Source organism: Leptinotarsa decemlineata, unplaced genomic scaffold, assembly GCF_025532065.1.
Source record: "Leptinotarsa decemlineata unplaced genomic scaffold, Ldec_3_MD MMD2_tig00026328_RagTag_RagTag, whole genome shotgun sequence".
NCBI lineage: Eukaryota > Metazoa > Arthropoda > Insecta > Coleoptera > Chrysomelidae > Leptinotarsa > Leptinotarsa decemlineata.
This window is the reverse complement of record NW_027412688.1, coordinates 15,401,294-15,428,762: the sequence shown is the minus strand read 5'-3', so window position 1 is coordinate 15,428,762 and position 27,469 is coordinate 15,401,294. Positions and strand designations below refer to the sequence as shown.

The 27,469-nt window shown below is 35.5% G+C and overlaps 2 protein-coding genes across 3 annotated transcripts in view; both read left to right on the top strand.

Annotated features, from left to right (window-relative positions):
• LOC111505269 (lachesin) overlaps positions 1-27,052 on the top strand; it is a 624,335-nt gene extending 597,283 nt beyond the window's left edge. For both annotated transcript variants that reach the window (XM_074181993.1, XM_074181992.1), the window contains exons 8-10: positions 13,480-13,650; positions 21,643-21,805; positions 25,671-27,052. In XM_074181993.1, coding sequence (XP_074038094.1) covers positions 13,480-13,650; positions 21,643-21,805; positions 25,671-25,800 — 464 coding nt within the window. In that variant the 3' untranslated portion in view covers positions 25,801-27,052. The remainder of the gene's footprint in view (positions 1-13,479; positions 13,651-21,642; positions 21,806-25,670) is intronic.
• On the top strand, positions 17,218-20,048 carry LOC111502116 (uncharacterized). The gene is made up of 2 exons (XM_023156104.2): positions 17,218-17,291; positions 17,549-20,048. Exon 2 carries the CDS (start codon positions 17,552-17,554, stop codon positions 19,694-19,696), a length of 2,145 nt encoding a protein of 714 aa, XP_023011872.2. The 5' UTR covers positions 17,218-17,291; positions 17,549-17,551; the 3' UTR covers positions 19,697-20,048.
• Positions 27,053-27,469: the final 417 nt, after the last annotated feature.

The window sequence follows — 27,469 nt, the reverse complement described above, 5'->3', positions numbered from 1 at the left end:
TTTTCGATTTGTTGTGTAACATGGAAACATATTCGATGCAAGAATGTTCTATGACAATTTCATGACGATTGCAGAAAACAGAAGAAGGATAGATACTACTATTTAGTTATGAAAATTTCCATAATTTCAACAAATATAGACGTGACATATGCGATAGTATGTATTTCTTGCATAAATGTCTTCCGGATATAATTCACTATCCTGTGTTGTATTAGCCGGGAAAGTAGTTGCTTTCCGACAGACGTTCATCAGACCCTTCTGTGTAGGTAGTTGGGAGAGATTAATATTTCGAAATTTATTTATTTCTGTTATAGTTTTGATATATGGGATGTTTCTTCCCCGTAGGGACTTTGTTCACGGGATGGAGTTGTTCTTAGTTAACAATCTTTCTCTCAGACGAAGGTTTAATATATGTAGCGGAACCGTGTTGAAATTAATCGAGTCCCAGACACTTTGCTGTCTGGGTAGGATCTTTCCTGTACTGACGAGAGGTAATACCTCGAAACCGCGGTCTGCAGGTGATCTACCCGAATAATTTCAGCATGGTCCTGCTGCTGGATGTACGAGAAACATCTGATAGACTATTCTTGGTGAGGAATCTTCCATAAATGTATGTCGGATATAATTCAATATCCAGCGCGGTATTAGCTGGGGAAGTAGTTGTCTACCACACCCTACTGTGTAGGTAGTTGGGAAAGATTACTTTTTTCCTTATACGTATGTATCTCTTCTCGATAGTTTTCACTTTTCAATAATGATTTGACTTCAATATAATCAAAGTAGATGTTGAACAGAGTTGCTGCCTGGTAGAAAAAAAACGTTCATATAACTAATTGTGAAAACGGAGGTATCCGTCATGTATGCGGTTTCTTTGTACAAGTTTATTCATGAGATATCCGAAAGTTTTACTATCTAGAAGTCTATAAACAAAGTTCATTAGATAATGCTCACGTCTGTTACACATTTTTAGCTACCCATCTTACTAATGAAGGGGAGGCATGGATTTTGTAGCTCAACCCAAAAATAAGTCTGATAGAGGAGTTTTGTACTTTTTGTATTCGGGAGGATGTTCTCTAGGTCCATAGACAGTATCTCAATAATAAAAAATCCATAAAATAATAATTGTATCACATAGATTTATTTTCAGTTTTTTGTTTAGGTGTCTCTGAAAATATAGGTGTTTCAATTAACCATATGCGCGTCTGATTAATCAGTTTATATGTAACGAAAGCCTTAGGTTATTCCTATGAAAACTATTTAATTGTCTGTTAATACCTGTAAAACATACCAGAACGTCAACCACAATATTTATGCCAAAACAAGAAGTACTTTATCAAAGGATGCTTGAGAATCAACTTCTGTAGGTTATTCATGAAAATTTCCGCTAGTAAGGGGCTCAACGGATTTCCTATAATTAAACCTAATAATTATATAACTAAAGTAATAGATTCTTCGGGAGGTATGCTGAAAAATAGATTCTGCACATCAGAGAATAATAATTTTGCGTTGACTCTTAGAGTTATATCCCTTATTTCATTTATCAAGTCATATGAATCTCGTTGACTGCATTTAGGTTGAAATTTACCATGGTTCATGATGATACAAAATAATTTTTCTGATAGATTCGCTGATAGTTCAGTGACAAAGGAAACTACTGGTCTAATCGAATAACTCTGTTAAGTTTTATGAGAGAGTACAATTTTGGAGTTTGGAGGTTCATCAAAGGTAATTTGAATTTTTTCCATTCATTGAAGAGTAAGTTTGAATTTTTCAAAAAATCTTTCACTTCTCATCGATGAGAATTAGTCGGACCACGTTTTATATTTCAAAATTTCCTAAATTCAAGAAATCTAGGGTTTTTTGGACGTAGTTGTAGGAACCAAGGTGTTGCCTTTATCTGCTTTCTACTAGTCTTCATAAACATATTATTATTGATGTTGAATTGATACAATATACTTCAGGTAATTATAATTGAGTAAGTAACTTAGGTATATAAAATATGACTAGATGCTCTAGGTAATTATGATCGAATATGTACCTGGCTGTTGCGTGGGGTATATAAAAGTGAATAAGAGTGAATAATTAACTTCCAGCATGTTATTCACTACGAAGAAGCTACTCTGATAGTGAAACATTTCGTGATATAATTTTGTAGTTAAGAACCAGCTTGATTTAAATGTTTGAATAGCGTTTCAAAAAACACTTCACTACTTTAGTAAAGACACGGCCGAAGAAGCAATTGTATGGCGAAACACATGTTGCGTTTTTGTAAAATTGTTCATTGAAAATCTCACAAAAAAGTAAATTTTAATAGGTTAGTTATGTATCAAGTATCGGCCAATTTCATTATATCGAGTGGTCCAACGAAAAATATACACCTTGCTTTTCTCCTTTTTTTGTAACTTAACGCAAAAATGCTCGGACAGGTCAATTTTGCTTTTGAGTGGGACACATTTTAGATGTATTTTTCTACCTGTGCCTTCAACCTCCTAGAGAGGGTGAGTAACAACCCTAAAATTTTAAATGGAAAGTGGGGTCGAATGATATATCATTTGAAAGGGCACAAAATTCTCTTTCCAATGATACCTAATTTGTTGTATCCACTTGAATAGTCATGAAAAAAGCAAGAACATTTACTCGATATTTTTGGTGTTGATGAAAATGCGGAAAAAACTCAATTTCTCTCGTGCGTTTTTTGGTTCGAATAACAACAGCAGATAAGTGTACAAAAAGAATTTAGGCAAACGTTCATTAATTCAGTTCGGTTGCTTTTGATATTATTTCAACTTTACTGTAAAAATGGTTTATTCCATTCCTGAACGAGTTGAAATTGTTAAACTTCATTATCAACATAATAGTTGTGCTAGACTTACTGCTCGCCTCTTTAACAGTCATCCCTGGAAAAATGTGAATGATTCGTACGTTGCCAAGTTAGTCCAAAAGTTTGTCGATACCGGATCGATCAGAAATGAAGCAATGGAAGTCGCTGTTTTGGGACATGTTGAATTGGATCATACTCAAAGTACCCGTCAGCTTGCTGCAGCCTCAGGTGTCTCCGTTCGTCCATAATACGGATATTAAAAGCCTATAAATTTCATCCGTACAAAATCAAATTAGTACAGGAACTCAATGAAGATGATCCTGATAGAAGGCTGCAATTTTGTGAACAACCGAGCCAGCTACTAATTCATGATCCGCACCTATCATTCAACACGTGCTTTTCCGATGAGAGTGCATTTTTTTTAATGGAGCTGTGAATAGGCATAATCGCCGTTACTGGGATGACAGTAGCCCACACTTATTCCGAGAGGTCCATACCCAGTACCCTCATAAAATCAATGTCTGATGTGATAGTCATATCGTAGGGCCACTTTTTATTCCTGGGAATTTAACTGGTGAGGTCTACCTGAACATGCTTGAAGATACAATTGATCCTCTCATAACAGAAATAATTGAAAATGACCAAAATCATAATGATGATCGGTTTCATTTCCAGCAAGATGGAGCAACTCCTCACTATGTTGCTCTGGTAAGCGAGTTTTTAGATGACCGGTTTACTGGACGGTGGATTGGAAGGGGAGGCCCCATCAAATGGCCTGCCAGGTCACCTGATTTATCACCTTTAGACTTTTTCCTTTGGGGACACTTGAAAAATAAATGTTTTGCTACGCAGCCCGAGCGCCAACGAATTACAGCAGAGTGCAGAAGTATAGCAACTGATATGCTACAGAATGTAAGGAATAGATTTGAACAAAGTCTGTATCATTGTATGGAAGCAAATAGGTCACATTTTCAGCACTTGCTGAAGTAGGATTCTACTAAGTCAATTACACATTTCAAAGTCCTGGGTTGTAGTTGTTTTTCTTCATAATACCTACATATTTGAGTGAAATTCAACAAAGTAGGTATCATTGGAAAGATACTTTTGTGCCCTTTCAAATGATATGTCACTCGACCCCACTTTCCATTTAAAATTTTAGGGTTGTTACTCACCCGCTCTAGGGGGTTGAAGGCACAGGTAGAAAAATACAGCTAAAATGTGTTCCCCTCAAAAGCAAAATTGACCTGTCCGAGCATTTTTGCGTTAAGGTACAAAAAAAGGAGTAAAGCAAGGTGCATACTTTTCGTTGGACCACTCTGTATATGATAGAATACAGTTTCCTTTGCAAAATACAATTATTTGTCAATAAGAAACATCGATTTTCACCCGGCATTATTGGCTTGATTAGGAAAAGGGTTCATCGTGGGGCGCCTGACTTGATTATATAATTGAAGTGGATATTTCGCGTGGCCAACTTCCTGTACATGATTAATGAATCTGATATCTAATCTCGATTGTAAGCCATTAATTAATATCGATAGACCTGATATTTAGAAACAGCGAGGAAGAGTGTTTTATATTTACGGTCTATTCAGTTCAACGCCGAGTTGACGAAAGCATTTCGATCTTATCCGTTTCCAGATATTTTTTCATGAAAAATAAAGTAGACATCGAATAATGGTTGAAAATATATGGGCAACAAAAGAATTCAAATCATGTGAATTATCAATATTTTCAAATGAAAATCTATTTTTGCGCACCTATCTCCCAAAACCTGATTACATAATGCGTAGAACAATGTAGATAAATTCCACTGCTACCTAAAACCGAATTCTTAAAAAAAAAATATTTTTCCAGAAGAAGTGACTTTATCAAGAAAACTGTATGATTTAGGTACAGGGACATGATGTATCATCTTAAAGCACTTTTATCATCTTTCAATAAATCTTGTAATATACAGTTTCATTTGAAAAATGAACTTTTGACCACTTTTATGCATGGAAATAATGGTGATTTTAGCACACCCTGTATGATATAAAGACAATTTCTTGGTGTTGATTGAATATTTGGAGTTTATTCAAGCTATCATCAACTTATTAACCTTTCATGAATTGAGAGTACTGATATACTTGAGTTCAATTAGGGCTTAAAAACCGATAGAGATAGGCATAGGACATTATTAACAAAAACGTATTTCAATAAAAAATCGATTCCAAAAATGTGTTGATATACGGGGTGGGGTGTCTTATTCAAAAAAATAAAGTTGGTAGGATTTTTTCATGGAAATGGCCACATCTCAATCTCCCAAGTCCACTAGATGAGAAAAACAAATTTGGAAGAAAAGTCTGATGACCCAGACGTTCTAGAATCCACGGCGATTGTTTCACATGATCTCATAAATAGTGGAGCAGATTATTCAAAAGGGGTTGGTTTTGTTTCTCTCCCCAATTATATCCACAGTCATGAAACCTTGACTTCGACTCCCAAACGAAATACCTACCTGTCAATTTCACCAACTCCTTTCCTACCTGAAATTAATTCTGGTAAAAGAATTGCTTATCATGGTCATTCAAACCCGTGGTACAGTCTGGACAAGCGGCAAGATACATTGGAACAAAAGTGCGATAACAGAAATTAACTGGCGTTGCAATTAATCTAGGTTTGAAACCTACCGCCGACCAAGTCTGTTCACTTTTGACCTCAGAAATCGTGAAAAAGGTCATCACTCACACAAATGCTGAACTGAAAGTGATTTATTTCAATTTGATAAACATGAACGAAGCCAGTTATAACAAAACGAATCAAAATTAAATATATGGACTACTTATTGGTATTAATGATTTTCTGTCAAATTTTAAAAGATCGTGAGAATATTCTCCTCAATTATTTTCAGTCACAATCTCAGGCTGTCTACTATTCTGTGCCATAATGACGGAAAAAATGTGTTCCGTGCTGATGAGAGCACCTAAGATTTTACGTCAGTGATACGCAAGCTGAAAGAGTGAAAGACGACAAGACAATGTGCATTACGAAATATTCGATAAGTTCATTTCAAATCATCAAAAGAATTATTCACCACTAGAGGTCTTAGAGTCAATTTCTTTCATGTATATTTTCTCTATATTCCCATCAAAGCTTTAATGATCCTGAAAACATTGGGTTTCAAACCCGATGAAGAGGCCAGAAATATTCGATTCATAACAACATCTGAGAAAAATGATTTCAGAAGCAGCTGGAAAAGAAGCAAAATTGAGAAAGGAAATTCTGCAATAGCAACTTCTGACTAGCACATATTTGAAGGCAGGTGTAGGAACACACAAAATGATAAGCTTCTGTGGAAAATAATGTTCCGATTTTGTTCTTTTCGAAGAAATTATTACTTTTGAGAACCTACATGTGCGGAATGTTTGCGAAAAATTTGTGAATCACGTGTTTTCAAATTTCATTGTCGCCATCGATTTATTGTACAGGGTGAGTCAACAAGATCAGAGGTATACTATACGAAAAACTGATATTTTACAAACCATACCCAGTTTTATTAATTGTTGTTACCACAAAAAATTCATTGATTCACGTTCACCTACTCAATTTCTTCAATATGAACAATAACGCTTGAATTTTTTATTGAATGGAGAAGTCCAAAAGATGCTCAAAATGGCGACCATTTTCTGCAACACATATATGTATCTCTAGAGTAGGAAAGGCCCACAGCACTTAGGCCACATGTGTCCCATTTTACATCCTCCAGACGAGTTATCCTCCTAGGTCATCGTACATCCTGTCCTTTCCAAGAAGGACAGGTATAGTATAAGACTCGTCAAACACACACTGTCTTGTCGATAACTCTGGACACTCGCATAGGACATGCCTGACAGTTCCATCTTTCTGTTCACATATCCTGCATAGAGGTGTGTCCTCTACCCACTTACTGTGGAGGTGTTTCCTTTGTTGACAGTGGCCAGATTGGGCGTAGATTTTTCCTGGTCATCGTCAGATATTTCTTCGGTGTCAGCTTCCCACGGTCGCCTAGGGTGATCCTGGCAAGATTGCATCCTTTGATTCCATCCCATCTATTTTGGGATGGATCATAGGTGTGACGTTTGGCTATTTCCGCAATTGTCGAAATCATCAGGCCGTAGGTGTCACTGAGTCCTTAAATTCTTAGTCCAGCCGCTTCCTTGGCTAAAAAGTCGGCAATGCGATTACTTTACTCCTGTCGTGCCCTTCAACCCATCTCAGGATGATGTTATTATCCACCTCAGGATAATGTTATTATCCACCGAGGCTTTGGCTAAATCTCGGATTTCGGGAGGTTTAAGCCCGATAAAAATATTTTCCTGGTGAAAAGGACCATCTCAATCTTCTTGTGATTGATCGACAGTGAGTGTTCCTCACACCATGTTTCTATTAATTTGAGCCGATTCTGCGCTCTATCGCATAATGTATTCATAAATATGCCGGTCTGCAAGATAACCATGTCATCTGCATATGCAATTGTGTAGAATCCATTATTGTTGAGGTGATTAATCAGGACATCCAGAACTATGTCCAAAGAAGAGATGATAAGACCCCTCCCTGTGTACATCCCCTCATGACCAGTCCTCTTACTGCGATGTCTTCTACATTGATACGTATTGCTTTAGTAGAGAGCATCTTGAATATTCATTCTCCTACTTATTGGATAATTGTTGGAAAGGTTGTTTTATCAAACGTGTAGTCCATCCTACCTGGTTTGGGTATAAATACCACTCGTACTTTCTCTCCACTTACTGGGAATATACCTTAGAGCTAGAGAGGCTCTGAATATTCCAATCAGGTGCGGCATGAGAATATTCAATCTCCATTGAAGTAGGGCTGGTCTTATATCGTCAGGTCCTGTGATCTGAAGAAGAAAAAGACCGATATGGTCCATTTTACCTTGTCCTCATCAATAACTGCACTAGCAGATTGCCAGTCGTATTGTGAGGATGTTGTTGATACTTCCATCCAATGCGTAGTTCCAGGAAACACAGAACCTGGTACGTGAGTTTCCATAAGAATTTTAGCGCTCTATTGGCGGCTTTGTCGCCATTTTTCCTCGTCAGGATGTCGATACTCTTATTGTGGTCATTTGAGAGTACTTGCTGCAGCATAGAAGCTGGTGGGAAGCCTTCGACTGACATCAGGCTCTCCAGACTTCTTTTTGCCCCTCTGGAATTTCCGTGAAAGCTCTAGTGATTTTTCGTATCATGTCTTGTTGGAGGAGTTTGGTAGACAATCCATTTAATATACCCCTATAAAAATCCATTTTGGTCAGTTGAAGGTACCGGCCCTGTTGATGGTTCAGTCAACGAACAAAATGGGGGTTTGTCGTGGTATAATAATGCATGTTACGCCGATTCACAGTTCCATTTTTATGGAAAGTCGCTTCATCAGAAAATAACACGAAATCAAAAAAATCATTTTCCTGATTGATCTTTTCTGAGCCCCATCGGCAATATTGAACACGTTTTCAAAATCTCTTCCTCCTTACTCTTGCATCAATTGCAAGTGGTAAGGATGAAATTTGCTTGCCCGTATCATTCGAGACGGGCTGGTTTGAGAAAATCCTAATTCCCTGCTTAGCTGTCGGGTACCCACATGGGGATTTTCAAAAAGGTAAAGAGCAACATGAAATGTATTCTCTTCATTTGTTACAGGGCAGACACGTTCCAACTTCTCGTGATTGACATTACCAGTTTTTTCAAATCTTGTTTTTAGAGCAAGAAATGCCCTTCCATCTGGTTTTCCTTTTCGGGGAACTTCACTTTGTGAATCGTAGTTGCAAGGGGGCAGTTTCCGTCTTTTTCCCCCGAAGCATAGACCATTCGCATCATATCTTCCAATATATGGTTCATAATGAAAATGATTCAATCTACATGCGAAAGAAACTTCAACACATGGCGTTATTGACAAATTCCGAGATTAATTTTTTGATATCAGTCAAGAATAACGGAGTTTTCAGAGAAAAAAGCAGCATTTATATATTCTTTAGGTTTTTTGTGCATTTTTTACAGTTGAAACCGCTGAGAACTATCACTAGATGGCATTAAAAATGCTAATGTACAAGCGATTAGTTTAAATATTCTAAAAACAAATTTGAGTAAGTGAACGTAAGAAAACCCTTTTTTGTGGTTACAACAATCACTAAAACTTGGTATGATTTGTGAAATATCAGTTTTTCGTATAGTATACTTTTGATAAAAAATGTAGTGAAAGATTGAAACATTTCATACGAATGAAAAAATACAGGGTGTTCCATTTGGAAAAGTTGGATTATGTCTGTTTGAAATTGAATGAAACTTGACCGGTTTTATCGAAAGTTGAGATTCCAGAAATCATCATAGTGATGATGACTAGCTATTCCTAAAAAAAGTCCCAGTGGGCGATAAAATGATTTAAAAAAATAGTATTTATCGATATGACTATAAAAAACTGAGCATTTTCAAACATTGTTTCCTCTGATAGTAATGGACCGAGGGAATCTTGTTGACTCACCCTGTATAAACATATAAATTTTAGTGACTACGATGTATACTGATGATTTTAATTTTTTCATAGAGAGTTACTATTACTTTTCTGGAAATGTTTCTTTTTATCAATTCATATTCCAGTGAGAACAATACGTGCAATTATCATTCAACTATTTATAAAAAATTATTCCGTCTTCAAAGCAATGAACTATGATTCAATTTGCTTTGTCATTCACTTTTTTCAAACTTCTTTGAACATCTAATAAATTGATTGAGGCTTTCGCGGCCGACATTTTCAGTGTTACCATCTTCGTTCGGGTTTAAAGGCCGTCTTGGTTTGGAACTGTATCCTAACGTTTCGCCAGCACGAGTAGCTGGCTTCTTCAGAGGTCTATTCATCCTGGTGGTTCACCAGGACCCGAAAGAAGATCTTAACACTTCTTTGAACATGTTTTGTCAAGTATTTCAACAATGATAATAATGAAAAATGGAAAAAATGTATTCATATCTTTTTGATTCAGGAGATTTTCTAGGTTTTCTCAGATTTTTTAACAGCAAAATCTTGTTATACAGGGCTATTCAAATCCGTTTCTGTACATGGGTATCTCGTAAACGATAAGAGATAGAGTGTCGGCTGAATCATGACAAAATTGCGTATTTCAGATACCTATTTAATGATGTGAAAAAATTGAATATAGCTCTTTTCGTTCTGGAGCTGTACAGGAAAAACCAAAAAATCAATTTTTTTTTGCCTATATCTTCTTTATTCGCAGAAATTTTGAAAATCTGTACACATTTTGCTATCGGCACTTGATGTGGGCTATCAGAATATGTCCATGAATATTTTATATAGGGTTTCATCTGACTTGGCCCACCCCCATCATTGAATTTTTAAATACGGACCTGTATTTTTTGTTGTAGTTTTTGGATCGTAGGCGTTCACTTTATACTGAGAAAAATGAATTTTATTTTATATTTCGGGATGTTTGGGTAATATTTGATTATGAATGGGTGAATCATTCCCTATTAAATTACGGCCCTGGGAATTGGTTGACTGAGTTAAATAATAACACAATAGCAACTTTCACGTCTCCCTATGTACCATAGAGTTTTTCGAGAGGTTTGTTTTTTTCATTTTAAGGTACCTATTCATATTTTTTCATATTTCCATTGCTCTGAGCGTTTTCTACAATGAACTTCGAACAAGAAAACCTGTTATGATTATCTGAAACATATCTACATCAAAAATATATTAGGATGTGTTTTGATAAGCAGAAAAAGGAATGATAGCAAATAGCAATAATAATATCCGAAACGAACACTGTAATTGTAATGATCTGAACTGGCTTGATGTTTATTGGTTCAAATAGGCCGACAAACAATTTTTGATCATCATGTGTTAGATTTATTATTTTGCTTTCGACTAATAGTATACTGACTGTTACTTCCACAAAGTTTTCAGTTCAAAGAAGAGTTCCATATGGAGAATTTATTGTTTTAACCGATTGTTTTAACCTTTTACAGTTTTCTTGTTCTGCTTCGAAATTAACAGGAAAAGTTTGCTTTTTTTGTTATGATTGCGTTATTGTTTGAGTATTTTGATTTAAAAATATTTAAGACGTTGATGTTGATTTGTCCTGTTGAGTAATCTGAAAATTTTGGTATTTTTAGTTCATATTCAAAAATTTGATTTGTCTTCATCATTTCAGGAAAAATGTCGTACATTTGATGGTTTTCTTCTTTTTGATCGATCGATAATAGTCTTCTCATAAACTACACCTAACGATTTGCTCTCCATAAACTTTTGTGGTAAGGTGTAGTTTATGTAAGGTGTAGTTTCAAGAAAAAAAAACCATAACAGTCTGTCTCTTTTGGGAAATATGGTTCTTCAGACAGTTTAGTTTGGATTTTGGATTCATATTTTCGTGAAAATTTGAAATTAAACTGTAACAAATTTTCAACGTCGATAATATTTTGGTTTCTGTTAATGTGGATGACAGTTCGTTGAATAATGTTCCCATTATAAACAGTATTGACACGAGACTCGAATTTGGGACAAATATCACCTCAGAAACAAATATAGTACTATTTTTCAGAATCGGTAAAATAAACAGTAATACTCTCATCAAAGAATCGCTTGGAAAAACACTGATATAATCAATAATACAAACTACGAAAATAGTCATTTCGGTATCGGAATTGTAGCAAAGAAACATAACCTTTTATACATTCGGATTATTTTCAGATCTAGTTTTCACTAAATTGAAAGGGTATCATTTTAGAAGAGATTAATTTTTGGCAGAGAATGGTTTTGGCTTTCTACTTTTTCATCTTGATACAAAAAATGTGGGAATCTTCCAAAGAAGGAAAGGAAGCAATCAATTTCAGAAATCAAGTCTATACAAAAATATGTAGATCATGCAAACATGATCGAAACAGCTTTTTTCATATAAACATTGAATTACACAAAAGAAAAATACTTTCGAAACAAATACTTTTATATGAACGCTGAGTTGAACGAAAAACACTTTTCTTTATTCCGTTTGTATTCCAAAAATTCATAATGGAATCGAATCAGATATCATTCACAGGATTCATACACAATATAATTGATGAAAGAAGTGAAATTTCACCTACATGATACACTGTCATCCTCACTGCTAGACATCCGATGTTTCGCCGTAAAACAATTGCCTTATCGGTTCTTCAGTAACAAATATGGATAACATAATAAGAAAAAATACTCAATTCGTTCAGAAAATCACAACTTTTTGTCACGGAATGGGTTAAATCTACCCATGTCTTCGGTGGGGGTACTTAAATAACATTCATTTGCTTATTTTTATCAAATTCACGCCATATAGGTATCTTGTTTGAATTGAAAAGGTATATTTTAAGGAGACATTACACAGAGATGTGTAGATCACGCAACGAAGTAACCTTCAGACACAAACTGGAAGAAAAAGCCTTTTTGAAGCAGCTATTTTCATATAAACATTGTTGTACACGAAAAAAAATACTTTCGAAACAAATACTTTTTTATGATAGACAAAATATATGCGAGGAAAGTTCGTGGACGAGGCGAGAAGGGATGGTTTAATTTTTATTATTGTAGAGGGTGTCCCCACTACTCAATTCATAATAAAAATAGTGATTGATTGGTATTGTGAAGCATTATGAATGTTCTGTGTCCAATCCATTTAAGAATCAATGTTACAGAAACGGTACAAGTCTACGATCACTAGACATAATTGACAATGATAACAAATAACCTAATCTACAAAATATAATTGTAGCTTTTTTGTCGACAGTGGGATCTAATCGGTTTTATTTTATCTGAAGTGAGGAACAACTGATTTGAAAGTTCAGAAACGAATACAATTTTACTGTTACTAGAAATAATTGACAATGATAACAAATTATCCAATCCAAATATATTGATTTCCATAGAATTAATGTATTCTCATTCATTTTTCATTCATAAAGCTATGCAAATATTGGAAACATTCTGAATGATTCACAAAATAATATTCATTCGAATATAAATATTCAAAAATTTTCGAGATAATAGATGGACAGTTACTGCTTTACATTTTAATTCAATTAAGTTGTTACCTGTTTTCAAACTGAAAAATGACCTATAGAGAATGACAAGTTCAACTACAAATTCAAACGGAACTAAAATGCGCGAAGTTTTTATACCACAAAAAAACTGACGAATATTCATTCTTCAACTTTTTTCGTAGTACCACTGACATCGAAATTCTTCCGATGTTATTATGATTCTTGTAGCTCAAGATTTCACTTCAGAGATCCTCAGAACTTCAGGAACTGAATAAATCACACGTAGTATGTCGATCAATGATCAATGTTATATGCAATGTCCGTGTATGTTTTATATCATCTGATTATTTTTTCATCTTATTTAGTTTCTATATTTAGTATAGCAAATATAAGCATTATAATCAATATTTTCAAAAAAGTGTACTGACACTCTGTACACGAATAATAGTATATTAATTTTGTTCAAATTCTTCATATGGAATAGAATTTTTTCTGAAGAACTTTCTATAATTTCTTGTACTTATAATGTAATTGGAAATGTTTTATGTTTCTGGAAACTTTTCATTCCAAATATCATCTGCTCATGTCAGTTTTTACTTTCAGGTGAAATGGTCATTTCCAGCTCGAAATACGACGTACAAGTGTCGAGCAAATCCGCCTTCCACGTGAAAATGACGGTCATTGTTCGACATTTACAAAGAGAAGACGCTGGATCGTATCGTTGCATAGCTAAAAACTCTTTGGGAGAGGTCGAGAGTAATATCCGTCTTTACGGTAAGTTTCAAGACGTTTCCACCTTATTTCAAGTCATTATACTACCTTGGAAGTTCCTTTCAGGATGATGATCTGTAAACGGGCGAGCGACTTTTTATATCCCGATAAAAGAAAAGATTATAGCCCACGTTGTTCTCTTTATTTCCAGGAATGGGTTGGTTCATCACGTATAGAGATAATGAAGGATTCATAAAACCGTAGCTGTGGCTCTTGTGGTTATTGATTCACTATTCAATGTTAAATGTTGATCTAGTCACTGATGGAATTTTAAAAGCCAATAGAGATGTTTTCAGTATCCTATTGAAATTTCACTTTTCAAATCACGTTATTGCGTTTCTAGATTAAAATATAAAGAGATATTTATTTCCAATGCCTGTAATCAAATACAGATTTGAAACACCTGAGAGTGGAGAAATAAAAAAGGAGTAACGTAAAAACGTGGGAAAAATATTAACAGAAAATAAAATACCAACAACATACTCGTACAAATTGGAGATATAGTGAAGCAAAGTTGGAACAACGCTACTAACGATCCGATACCTGCGAAACCTAATTTCTCAAGTTGATTCGAATATATCTCGCCAGTGATTATTTCTGACTCACTTTTGGTCTTTTTATCTTTGATAATATTTTCGATGGTCTGTTCTGCATCATCTATTCATTTATGATCTCTATCACTTCTTTTTTGATGATTAACTTGATATACTCTTCCATACTTCTGTGCAAGTTTATAGCATCTCCGTTCTGCCAGTGATATTTCCCGAATAACTTGGTCAGTTCGTTTCTGTCACAAATATGTGACCAGTATTTTTAACACGCTTTCATATTAGATTCACTTCTATGTTTGTTTGTTTGTAACTCTATTTTGACTAACTTCACTTGCTCTCACACAGTTTATGTGTGACCAACCACACTGTCTGCGCATGCGTATATAATTCATATTAAAATAAATGGACTTGAAATAGCAAGCCAAACAAAAGTAAATAATGAATAATTAAAAAACACGCCTCAATAGCAAAACAAACTAAATAAAAAATAATTCAAAACCGATTTGAAATTGTGTTCAACATCGATAATAAGTCTTATATACATACTTGGTTAGGAGCTGTTTGCCCCCGCTTTTTTTACATAAAAATTGATTATTTTGTGAATAGATTTATTCTGATTTCAGACTCACTGAAAATTATCAGTTACATCAAGCCATAGGACTTATTAACGATGTTGAACACAATCTCAAATTATTTTCGAATTATTTTCTCATTTTGTGTTCCTGTTAAAGCATGTTTTTTAAACTATTATTATTTATTTCAATAATAGAAATAAGTTTCGGACTTGGTAATCAAACCATACTCAAAAACACCTTTACTGATCAGAAATATATTATATATGAAAATAAGGGTGGATGAAATGTTAGGGACTGACAAACATCACAAAATTGAAATATATTTCTTTGAAAATATATGGGAAAAAAAAGAATGTGTTTTCATACAAATACAGCTATTCGAAGTATCCTAAATATTACTATCGATGTGAAAATTCTGGATAATTATTTATTGTTCCTTGAAAATATTCGTTTCATTATCCACATTGAGAGAACGCTAATATTTTTCATCACTCTTGGACTTTTGTCTTACTTTCTGAGAAATTAGCATGACTGACGATTGAAGTTACTTCATCATCGAAAAATCTCATGAAATATATTATTATTATTATTTATTTATTTTATTAAGTAGGCAAGCCTAATATACAAAAAAAGAAAAATTACAAATTCATAAATATCTCACGACATAAACTATGTAAATATAATAATATTCTAAAGTACCTTTCGAAGAAAACCAAATATACATACATATCTATAGATTGTTAGGTCAGTTCACATTCAAAAATAAAAAATTACAAATATCATAGTGAGCTGTCACTAATATACTTCTTTAATGATGACTTAAATTGGTTTATTGAATTAGATTCTTTTACAAATTGTAGTAGTTTATTAAATTCGTTCAAGCCTTTATGAAATATACTATTCATTCCAAATTTAGTGTTAGTTTTATTAATGTAAAAATTGTTATTTCTTCTCGTATTGTAATCATGAACTTCATTATTTCTCAATAAGAATTTTTGAAAGTAATTGGGTAGCAATCCTTTATGCAGCTTAAATATAAAGATCATAGTCATATATAATATACGTTCTTCAACTGAAAACCAGTTTAGACACTGTTACATCGATTTAATTGCTGAGTAACGGCTACATCCCAATATTAATCGCATGCCCCGATTTTGAAGCTTTTGCAATTGCGCTAATTTATTTTTACCAAGTAGAAAAAGTAATGTTGTACAATAATCAAACTGAGGTTGTATTAGGCTTTTAAAAAGAGTCAACCTAGCATACATAGACACTTTTTTACATATACGAGAGAGAGAAAAAAAATTTTAGATATTTTTTTACAAATAAAATCAGCATGACTATTTAGTTTTAAATTTTTATCAATTATAAAACCCAAATATTTTATTTCAGTCACAATTTCAATGCTAACATTATTAATTTCTATAACAGCATTTGCCCAAACAATTTGATCATACTTATAAGATGATGTCAAAATCATACTTTCTGTTTTATGACATTTAGTTTCAGTTTATTAATAAATAAATATGTTTCAATGCTATTTAAAGACCTATCCATTTCAACAATTGCCTGATCCAAATTTTCATGTATACAATAAACCAATGTATTATCTGCAAAAAGATTTATACAGTGTGATCCAGATATGTGATCAACATCATTTAGGTAAATAATGGAAAGCAATGGACCTAACACACTACCCTGGGGTATGCCACTCTCAATTATAAGTTCATCTGACAATTCTTTTCCAAATTTAGTTTTTTGTCTTCTGTTGAATAAGTAACTTAGAATCCAATCGAAAACAATCCCTGATATCCCATAATATTTTAATTTTTCAAGTAGAATATTTCGATCAATTGTTTCAAATGCCCTTTTGAGGTCGAGAAATGCCGCAACAATGTACTGATTTCTATCAATTGTATTTTTCCATTCAGTTATTAAAAATTGTAGAGACGTTTCACATGAGTGTCTAGCTCTAAAACCTGATTGGTTGCCTATAAACAATTTATTGGTATTGAAGTACTGACTTAATTGGTTATATACAGACATTTCTAACACTTGTTCAAGAGTTGGTAGTGTATTTAATGGTCTAAAATGTTCAGCTTTAATTGAGTTGATTTTCGGTACAGGAACAACAGTGGAAATCTTAAATTGATCTGGAAACACACCGGTTCTAAGTGATGTGTTAATTAAATTTAATATTGCGTACCCAGCTAGATCAAAGCTTTTTTTTTAAAAATTATCATTTAAAATTTCTGCTTTGTTAGTTTTGTCAAGCGAGAATATATTGTTTGCTCTGAGGATGCGATAGGGGAAGTATAGATTCCCTAAATATGGACTAGTCAGGTAATATGGACTACGGCTACATTTCGCTAGATGTCACTACAATCGCAGTGAAACTAGTTACATTCGACGCGCAAGCCCCGCGCCACCCCGCTAGTCGATCGTAGCGGACCTGCGAGTGCGTTTGTGTCAGTGGTCGTCATTTTTTGTTTTTTGCAAGACTCGATGTATATTTTCGGTAAGTTTTGTAAGAATATCACTACTTCATTTCTAATCATTATGATTTAAATGAACCTTTTCAAGAAACATCATTATGTTAACAATAATTGCTCATATACTTAATTATTGTAGATAGTTGTAAAAAAATCTAAAAAATTTTCAACCTCAAAGTGCCACAATTTTTAATATGGACCTATCGCAATGTTCTAAATATGGACTAGTGGTCCATATTATGGTCAAGTAGTCCATATTATAAATTTATCGTTTTTGTTTTAGGATATGACGTCAAAACCAAAACGGCAGCAATGGGACAAAGATTCAATGGCACAGGCTATATTAGCTATTCAGGAGAAAAAAATGGGATTTCTGAAAGCATCGAAAACCTTTGGAGTGCCGAAAACTACACTTATACGGTTATCACAAAAGAGTAACATGCCTTTAAAAGAAGTCATAAATATAAAACTCGGAAGAAAAGCGACACTTCCTCCTGAACTAGAGACTGACTTGGCTGATTATGTGCTTCACATGGAAGAATCAGGATTTGGACTAACTCGACGTGATATTAAGTTATTAGCTTATCAATTAGCGGAAAAAAATAACTTGACCCATAAGTTTTCCAAAGAAAACCAGTTAGCTGGCAAAACATGGCTACGATTATTTTTAAAACGCCATCCTGAACTTTCGTTTCGTCGTCCCACGGGTACTTCTATTGCAAGACTGAAAGGCTTCAATAAAGAAAATGTTGACGAATTTTTCAAATTACTAGAAGAAGCAATGGAAAAGCACAACTATTTGGCAAATAATATCTACAATGTAGATGAAACCGGAATTACAGTCGTTCCCTCAAAGATGCCGGAAATATTGGCCAAAAAGGGAAAACGACAAATAGTTGCGACAACTTCAGCTGAGAGAGGATCAACAGTCACTTGTGTGATGTGTATGAATGCCAGTGGCACATTTGTTCCGCCGATGATGATTTTCCCTCGCAAACGTGACCATCCTCTTTTAATGAAAGGGGCTCCACCTGGTGCAATTCACGCCTGCCATCCATCAGGCTGGATTCAGACTGATCTTTTCACAAAGTGGTTTAAACATTTTTTGAAGTACGCTAAACCCTCTACTACTTCGCCTGTATTATTGGTATTGGATGGTCATGCAAGTCATACCCGTAATATTGAACTGATTGATTTAGCACGAGCCAATCATGTGCAACTTTTGTCATTACCTCCACATTCAAGCCACAAAATTCAACCGCTCGATCGCACATTCATGGGCCCACTAAAAAAATACTTCACTGAGGAAATTCGCCAGTTTGTTCGACGTAAAAGTCAAGCTGCAACGCACTATGATATAGCAGAATTATTTGGTCGTGCCTATATAAGAGCCCAGCGGGCTGAACTGGCCATCAATGGTTTTCGGGTAACTGGAATTTACCCTATAGACAGGAGTGTTTTTCAAGATCATGACTTCATTGTTGATCAATCAATAGCTGATGAAATTCCTGCCACTGTTACAGCTCAATCAACAATAACGACTTCAGTCAATAATGATGAAGCTTATGATTCAGATCGAACTGTCTGTGATGAATCTCCATCAATTATTAGCGAACCCAACTTTACAGCTTGTGGAACACAGTCTTCAATTGAGGATATAATATCTCAAAATCCGGCTGAAACGTCGTTGGTGGAATTAATTGGCGAAATTGAACCAATAGCTGTAAACGAAATTCAAACCTTGACAGAGTTCGTAGTACTGCCTTCAGAACAAGAATCTCCCGAAATTGAAGTAGCGGCTTCAGTTCTTCCATCCATTGAAACTAACATAGACGTAAACCCTGGTCCTTCTACATCCATTGCTTATTTGTCTCCTAAACAATTGTTTCCAGTACCACAGTTAAGAAAAAAAGCTAATAACAGGGGAAGAAAGGGAACCAAATCTACAATTTTGACATCGTCGCCATATAAACTTTGTTTAGAGACGTCAATAAAGACAAAAAGTGAAGCAGAATCAAAGAAAAAAAGAAATGTTACGAAGAAACTGGAGGAGCTAAATGAAAAGAAGGCAGAAGCAAGAGAAAAGAAGGGGAGTGTTGTAGGTCAGAAGCAGAAGAAGTCTGCACCAAAGAAAAGGCCAAAAAGCAACAGAAAGCAATTAAAAAAGACTAAGCAAATAAAAATACCAAACAAGGTAAATAGATCATCATCTACGTCCGAAGACAGTAACTATTCAGTCAACGATCTTACAGATGAAAGCCCCGATCGAAGTCAACAACATAATGCAAAATGTTTATATTGTGACAGTCTCTTCTCCGATGATACTCAAGGAGAACAGTGGGTACAATGTTCTTCTTGTGAGCAATGGGCACATGAAGAATGTGCTGGTGTCGATAGTGTCCACTTTTTATGTGAATTTTGCAGTGATTAGCTTTGTTATAATTTTTATTTACCGTAACTTTATAATTTTATTTAAGTACCATAATATTAGTATGGATATTTCGCTATTTGAGTCTAATAAAATTATGTTGTTTAGTATGTAAGTACTATTCTATTTTTTGTTGATCGAGACTGATTTACGACGGTAATCTATTCCTATAAAAGAATGATAATAATAATATAAAATATTATTAACTGTGATTATTTACTGCTCAAGTCCATATTATGCACCCATGGTTCATATTAAAAACCTAGTGGTCCGTATTAAACTACCTTTTTAAGAAGTTTATTTTTTACAATTTTTTGTAATTAAGGTAAATTTGCCAGAATTTATGTTCTTTTCATGACAATTGAAGTCTATTGTGATACTAGATTAGTTTCTTGTGTGATTAAAATAAAAGAGAGAAATATATCTACCATTTCTTCAGTTTTATTTGATGAAATCCATATGGTAGTCCATATTTAGAGAACCTACTCTATCAAATATGAATATGTCAAAATGTGTTTCCCTGTATACTATGGTTATTTCAAAAACTACACCTCACGATTTGATCTCCACAAACTTTATTTGAAAAATATGTTTCGCTAGCACAGTAGCTTTTTTAAGTGATGTGAATACTTCAAGTTGTTCTTACATTAAGGGCAAGCGCACACTACAGACTTTTTATCGGCCGATAGTTTAGTTGGATGCTTATTAGTGTAGAATCGTAATGTTAGTCCGCACATCTAAGCGATTCCAGTCGGCCGATTGAATAATCAGAAACAAGTTGAATAGGCTTTCCAATTCTGGTTCAATTACAAAGTTGGGCAACTATCGGCCGAGTTCTAATCAGACTGTGTTTATGAGAGTGCACAGACTCACCAACTAAACAGTTGGTGCCTGCAGACTCCCCACTCTACATTCCATTGTTGGTATCTGTTATCAAATATTATCTAGTACCTACTTTATCTTTGAATATATTTGCGTTTTCATTACATATTCATTTTCATAATTATGTCGAATTATGTCGAATATTGCCGAACGTTGAGTAGAAAATTCAATTGCGGAAGTTGAAAAGCGACCTTCATTATATAATAAAGCATTGAAATAATATTCCGATGTTAATATAATAGCTTTCCTCGATAACATTCTTTAATACTTTCAATACAACGCGTCAAAATATTATATACATAAACAACTGTTCTGACTTTTCAGTTGGTAGTCTGCGCACCCGCACCGAACTGAACAGTTTTGTTTGAGTAGTGTGCCCCCACCCAACCCAACCAGACTAAACTATCGGCCGATAAAAAGTCTGTAGTGTGCGCTTGCCCTAATATAATATAATAAAGTATAAAATTGATATAAGATTAACTTGAAGTATTCAAATCACTTGAAAAAGCTACTGTGCTAGCGAAACATGTTGTGATATATTTTTCAAATAAAGTTTGTGTATCTTCATCAAGTAACGATCGAATCAATCAGAAAAAAATACTATGGTTGACGTGTTTTTTTACTTTTCCTGCAAATCATTGTACCAAAAGTTATTCAGGATGGCTCGTTTTTAATGAAATGCACTGTATAAATTCTTCCACTTCAATGAAGTTTTTCTTAAACATTTTTGATGCGTGGATGAAGAAGAGAAATAATATGGTAAAACCAACCAACTACGACGAAAACTTCTTATCTAACGCTCATCACAGTAAGTATGAGAGTAATTCCCGTTGTATCACTTGTTTTGACTACGCCAGTTTATCTTTCAGTATAAGTAGGTACACACCACAAATCTCACGCTCTTCTCTGATCTGAACATTATGATTAACCATCCGCCTAGAGTAAATTTCACAGTCTCGAGTTATAAAAAGAGGTTCTTCAGTGTCTCCCTCACATTTGTTAAAAGATATGCATCAAGATCAGTATTATGACGACGACAAACAACTGAGTACTTAATATATTTGCAGAAATACCGGGCCCCACTCGTGTCTACAGCTTATCTCTTGACGAAGAAGACTATAACGAACAATTGGGATCGGCTGAAAGAGAACAAGATGAAGAAATATCCAACAGCGTAGTAGAGAGGACGAAGGCAGCTTCGCAACATTCCACGGTGGAGACTCCTTCCAGGTGAGGAAGCTGTACATTTTTGCTCAATCAGAATTAGTTTTAAAAATGTTAAAATCGTTGGAAATCGTTCAATCAAAGGTGTGTGAGTATATTTGTTGCGAGGACGACTACTGCTCTTTGTCCATTGCTCCTGTTGCCTTTCAAAATGACTACCGCAGATATAGACGAAACGGCAACCATAACACCTCAGAAAATAGATTTGACATATTATAGAAATATAGTTTTCGATCAGAAGATGATATTTCATCCCAGTTTAGACATTGGAATGTACAGTTCAATAGTGTTCAACCTATAGAGTCAATAGGTATTTATATTTTGGGACTGACAAAAAAAAAGTTAATTTTCATATGGAATTATTTTTATTGTTTTTTACAAAAAGGGTGCTATGCTAGACAGTGGTAAAAGATGGGGCTCTATCGCCAAAAACGAAATGAGTTCATTAATGCACTATTGCAATTAGTTCGATTCCATTTTCTTCCTGAGCACTACGAAAAACACGAATCATTTTCAAAACACAAACGATCTGCAGAAGAATATGGTTGAAAATGTCAAACTCTCAAATGAAAATATCGGATGACACCTAGCAACACCCAGTGTTGCCAAGGCTCAAAATATAAACAGGGTGGCTGACAGAATGAAAAAATGGGGCGTCCGTGGAGAACCCTGCAACCTCAAAGGCTCATTACGTTTTATCCCATATTTTCCATTAGAACCATCTTGTTTTCGGTACTAGCTGAGCTGAGCTGGTCTCTTGCTAGACGACATAAGTCATATTCTTCTGGATATCTTTTGAGTTATATCCGAAGCCTCACATTCACATACAATATGAAGAGCTATCTTTTCCCTTTGTTGCATTACTGGCAGCTATGATTTCTGTTGTAATGATAACACAAATAATAATAATAATAACACTGAAGACATTGGCTGATTAAAGCGCCTGACTTTCGCTTTCCTCAGGTCGAGTGGGCTGAAGTCGGAAACTGAGGGGTTCATCATGGCTTGCCAGGATAGTGTCTTCAACACCTTAGTCTACCGCAGTCGCTTGATGGGTATAGAGGTTCCTGACACAAGGTGCAGGGCCTGCCGCGAGGCGCCCGAGACCCTAATGCTCTCGCTATCAGCATGTCCAGCATATACGGTCTCGGCCTATATCCATCGACATAACGCGGCCCTAAGATTGCTATATTACCATCTACGTCACTTTTACGGTATTGACGAGACACCAGTGTTACCCTACGCTCCGGGGAATATTGGAAGTGCCGAATTTATTGGAACTATTCGTTCGTGTATTAGCATACAAGCTAATACACCTGATGTAGTCCTTCTCGACCACCAGAGCAAGACGATATTTGTCATGGAGTTTTCAGCTCCTGACGAGACAACTATCGTCAAAAAAGAGAAGGAAAAACGGATAAAATATCGAGATTTTCTCTTCGAACTCCGCAGACTCTATCCAGATCACTCTGTCAAGATGGTTGTTCTGATTATTGGAGTCCTTGGTGAAATGATGTCCTCTCTACTCTCGAATCCTAAAATCATACCGGCTTGCCGCACTAAGGCAGAAATCTTAGACGCACATATGCAGAAGGCAATCATTCTTGGCTCACTGCGCTTGCTCAGGGCATAGGATTCTCGGACCTAATGATCTCTTACCCCACGGTGTGGAGAGTGGCCATTGGCTGATAATGCTGACGCGCCCTATCGGATGTATCTGGGCTTCGGCGGATAGGGCCTGACCAGCGCACACTACGGTAAAAATGATAATAATAATAATGAGCTTATTTCAAGAGCTTCAACGTGTTGTGGATAATGCGCTGACCGCTGATCAGGTGGAATCCTTCTGGAATGACATCTATGAATACCCGCAGCCACTCAACTTAGACATTCCAGCCCTAGCGCAGTTGAAAGCTTTCAGCAGAGACCTTTGACAACCTGATCTCAATGAACTGTGCAATACGATAACCCACCCGGGCTCTTCGAAAGTTATCCGGGAACTTTCGAAGAGCCCAGGTGGGTTTCAAAAAATTTGCTGATCCAGGCCCAGATGGACTGAACATTTATTGCTACCAAGAACCCTCCGCCATCTGACTGGAGTTTTTCACCAATGGCTTGATCGAGAGTAGCTGATTCCAGATTGGTTTGTTGAAGGGCGGGCCGTTCTCATTCTCAGTAGCGGAGATTTGTCGATTTCTAAGAATTACCGACCGATAACATAACATAACATGCTTGAATTCGTGTTATGAGTTGTTGACGATCATAATACACATGAATACTCACCGTAGTTGTCCGAGTGTTGGAACGGATATATCAGCAGAGGGGGTCGAAGGGTAACCCATTTGTTACATAAGGATGATTTTAAATTCATGCCTCTTCATCTGTCCTTGAGGGTATGAAATTGGTGACAGCAAATGTGCGACGGTCCATTTCGAATGAGGACGACGCGGGAGTATGAAGAGGATTACATACCTACCTTGAGTTGGAAAAACGCCACTCGCAAGAGGTTACAGTAGTATAGAACTATATCCGCGGCTAATAACAGCACAAACTCTGAAGGATCTGGTCAACCAAACTGTTGGGAAAAAACAAAGTTGCTGCTATGAATAGGCTTGCTGTTCCAATCTTACTATAGTCGTTTGGAGTGGTGGAATCCCCTCGGGAGAGAGCTGTATCAACCGATAGTAGTTTGCATCCCAAATCGTCCATTCCACGGTTGATCTTTCCTCGACAACGAGGAGGCCAAAGACTTTCGAATTTGGAATTTCTACAACATAGAATAGTACCGGATGAAGCCTGTAAAGTAATCGGGAGTTTGGATATTCTTTTCTGCATGGCCTGTTTTTATGAGAGAACAGAGATTGGAGATTTTCTCAGTCTGACCTTCGTTTTCCTCAGGTCGTGTGGGCTGGAGTCGGAAACTGAAGGTTCCATCATGGCCCGCCGGGATGGTGTCTACAACATGCCAGTTTACCGCAGTCGCGTGATTGGTATATAGGTTCCTGACACAAGGTGCATGGCCCGTCGCGAGGCACCTGAGACCCTAAAGCCCTTGCTATCAGCATGCCTAGCATATGCGGTCTTAGCCTATATCCATCGACACAACGTGGCTCTAAAAGTGCTTCATTACCGTCTACGGTACTTTTACCATATTGACAAGATACCAGTGTTATCATACGCTCCAAAGGATATTGAATCCATTGTAGGGAACGAACAGTCCCGAATTTGATGAACTATTTATTTTTCACCCTCAGTCTCATACAAGGTAGTAAGTCTGATGAAGTTCTTCTTGGTTATGAGAGCAGAACAATTTTCGTCCTGTAGTTTTCAGCTTCATGTGAGACGAATATCTTCCGAAAAGAAGAGTATAAAGATATCGAGATTTTCTTTTCGAACTCTGCCAGCTCTAACCCGACTACTCTGTTGAGATGGTTGTTCTGATTATTGGAGTTCATGATCTCGAAATCATGTCAGTTTGCCAAACGATTGAACAAATTGGACGTATTGATGCAGAAGGCTGTCATTCTTCGCTCATCGCGTCTGCTTTGGGAACATGATTCTTGGACCTTTTGATTACTCACCTCACGGTGTAGGAAGTGGTCAATGGTTGATAATTCTCGTACGCTCTCATGCCTGTTCGACGCTTCGGGCCTAAACCCCAACCAGTTCACCCTTTGGAAAAAAAATTATAAAAATAATAATAATTATCCTTATTCTTCTTATTATGTATTATTATGTTTATTCACCCTTTTCATACATGAAATATATATGGTTAATATATTTTAACCGCTTCCATCTATTCATTTGTTTATCTGTCTTCTACAGAAGTGGATCAATTACTTGTTTTCTAAAATATAGTAATTTTTTTCAGAGCCAACTACGCTGAAAATCAAAATACACTGGTGGAAGAAGAATCAAATTCTTCTTATCCGCCCACGACAAGACTGTCTGTCGTATTGACGGCTATCGTATTTTTATTAATGTTCATAACTCCGATATGACGATTGAACAATGGAGTGATGGCAGTTCTTTAGTGACAATAAATAGCGCTGTTCCTCTTACAGAGTGTAATAGCTTAACATGTTTCACAACTGAAAAAAATGTACAAATATCCTCAATAAAATATAATTTACTTTTTCTGTTGGTGTTCAGGTTAATTGTCACACATGAAAAAGGCAAAACTGAGAAATGTGTTATAATTTTGAAACATAGTTTCTTAAAGAAATATGACATGAATCTTTCATCTGTAGCTCAGTGTATTCCTGGTTGAAATTTATCAGTCTCTATATAATTTTTTGAATTACACGTTCATACTTTCCGTCGTGAATCATGTTAACTTCAATTAATTTATATACTTTCACTGTGTGGACAACAACCAATGTGACCTTGAAAAATAAATTATTGGGTTGAATTGTATTGTGACAAATATACTTATTATTGATAAAATCAGGCTAAGTCGATTGAAAAACAACAATATAAGTGGTAAATTCAACGAATCAACAACTTCATTCAAAGTTCCGAAAACACCACTTGGAAGATCATGTTCAGATTATTCTACTCATTTACAACACTTGTTAACGCTGTCTTGACTATTACTAAACTGAGTGAATGTTCTCTACTCAGAAGGAGTAAATTTCATACATGTTATAGCAAAACGTTGACTGCTTGGAAGGTAAATTCATCGTCACTGAATAGTCACTCACTCTCTTCTTGATGTTTCATATACCGTAAGTCTTCCAAAATGATCAATTGCCAAATTATACACTCCAATATTTCGGTATGCGTGCGCATTCCGGTGATCCATAGGCGATTCTTAACAACTTTTCTCTCTTCAAGTTACCGGATAACCTGAAACCTGCTGCAGTCTCATAGATCCCGCTTCCATATGCCAGGTTGACCCAATCTTTCCAAGTTTGACATACTGTTTCTATCTCTGAATATGATATAGAATCAATCTCAGGTCAGCTAGTTAAATCTGGGGATAAATGTTCTATACCTCTAAGTCTCTCGACCGGTGTCCCTCAAGGTTCCATTTTGGGACCTCTATTATTCATGATGTATACTGCAAATCTGTCAGCATGTCTATCTCATTGTCATTCTCATTACTATGCAGATGACACGCAAATTTATTACACATTTCATCCAGAAAACGTAAATGAGGCATGCTCTATTCTCAATGAAGACCTTAATAGGTTGAATAACATATCAAAGGATCACTGTCTGCTAATCAATCCTGTCAAGTCCAAGTTATTAATTTTTGGTAACAGGAACAACAAGAATAAACTTGATCGAATTAACATCAAAATTGGTACAGAAGACATTGAAGCCGTGAGCTCAACAAGAAACTTAGGTGTAGTTCTGGATACAGAGTTGAGGTTCAGTGCACATGTGACGAAATGCATCAAAAATGCATATTGTAACCTCAAACTAGTATCAAATTTTTCAAACATTTTAGATGTTAAAACAAAAAAAAGATACTGTGTGAAACCTTAGTGTTGAGCCACTTCATCTTTGCAAATATGGTGTATTACTCTAGTTTAACCAATCATGATCAAAATCGTATTCAGATTGTTCAAAATGCATGTGCCCGGTTCATTTATGGAATAAGGAAACGAAATTCAATTTCTCATAAAATTAAAGAATCGAATTGGTTAACTATGAAACAAAGAT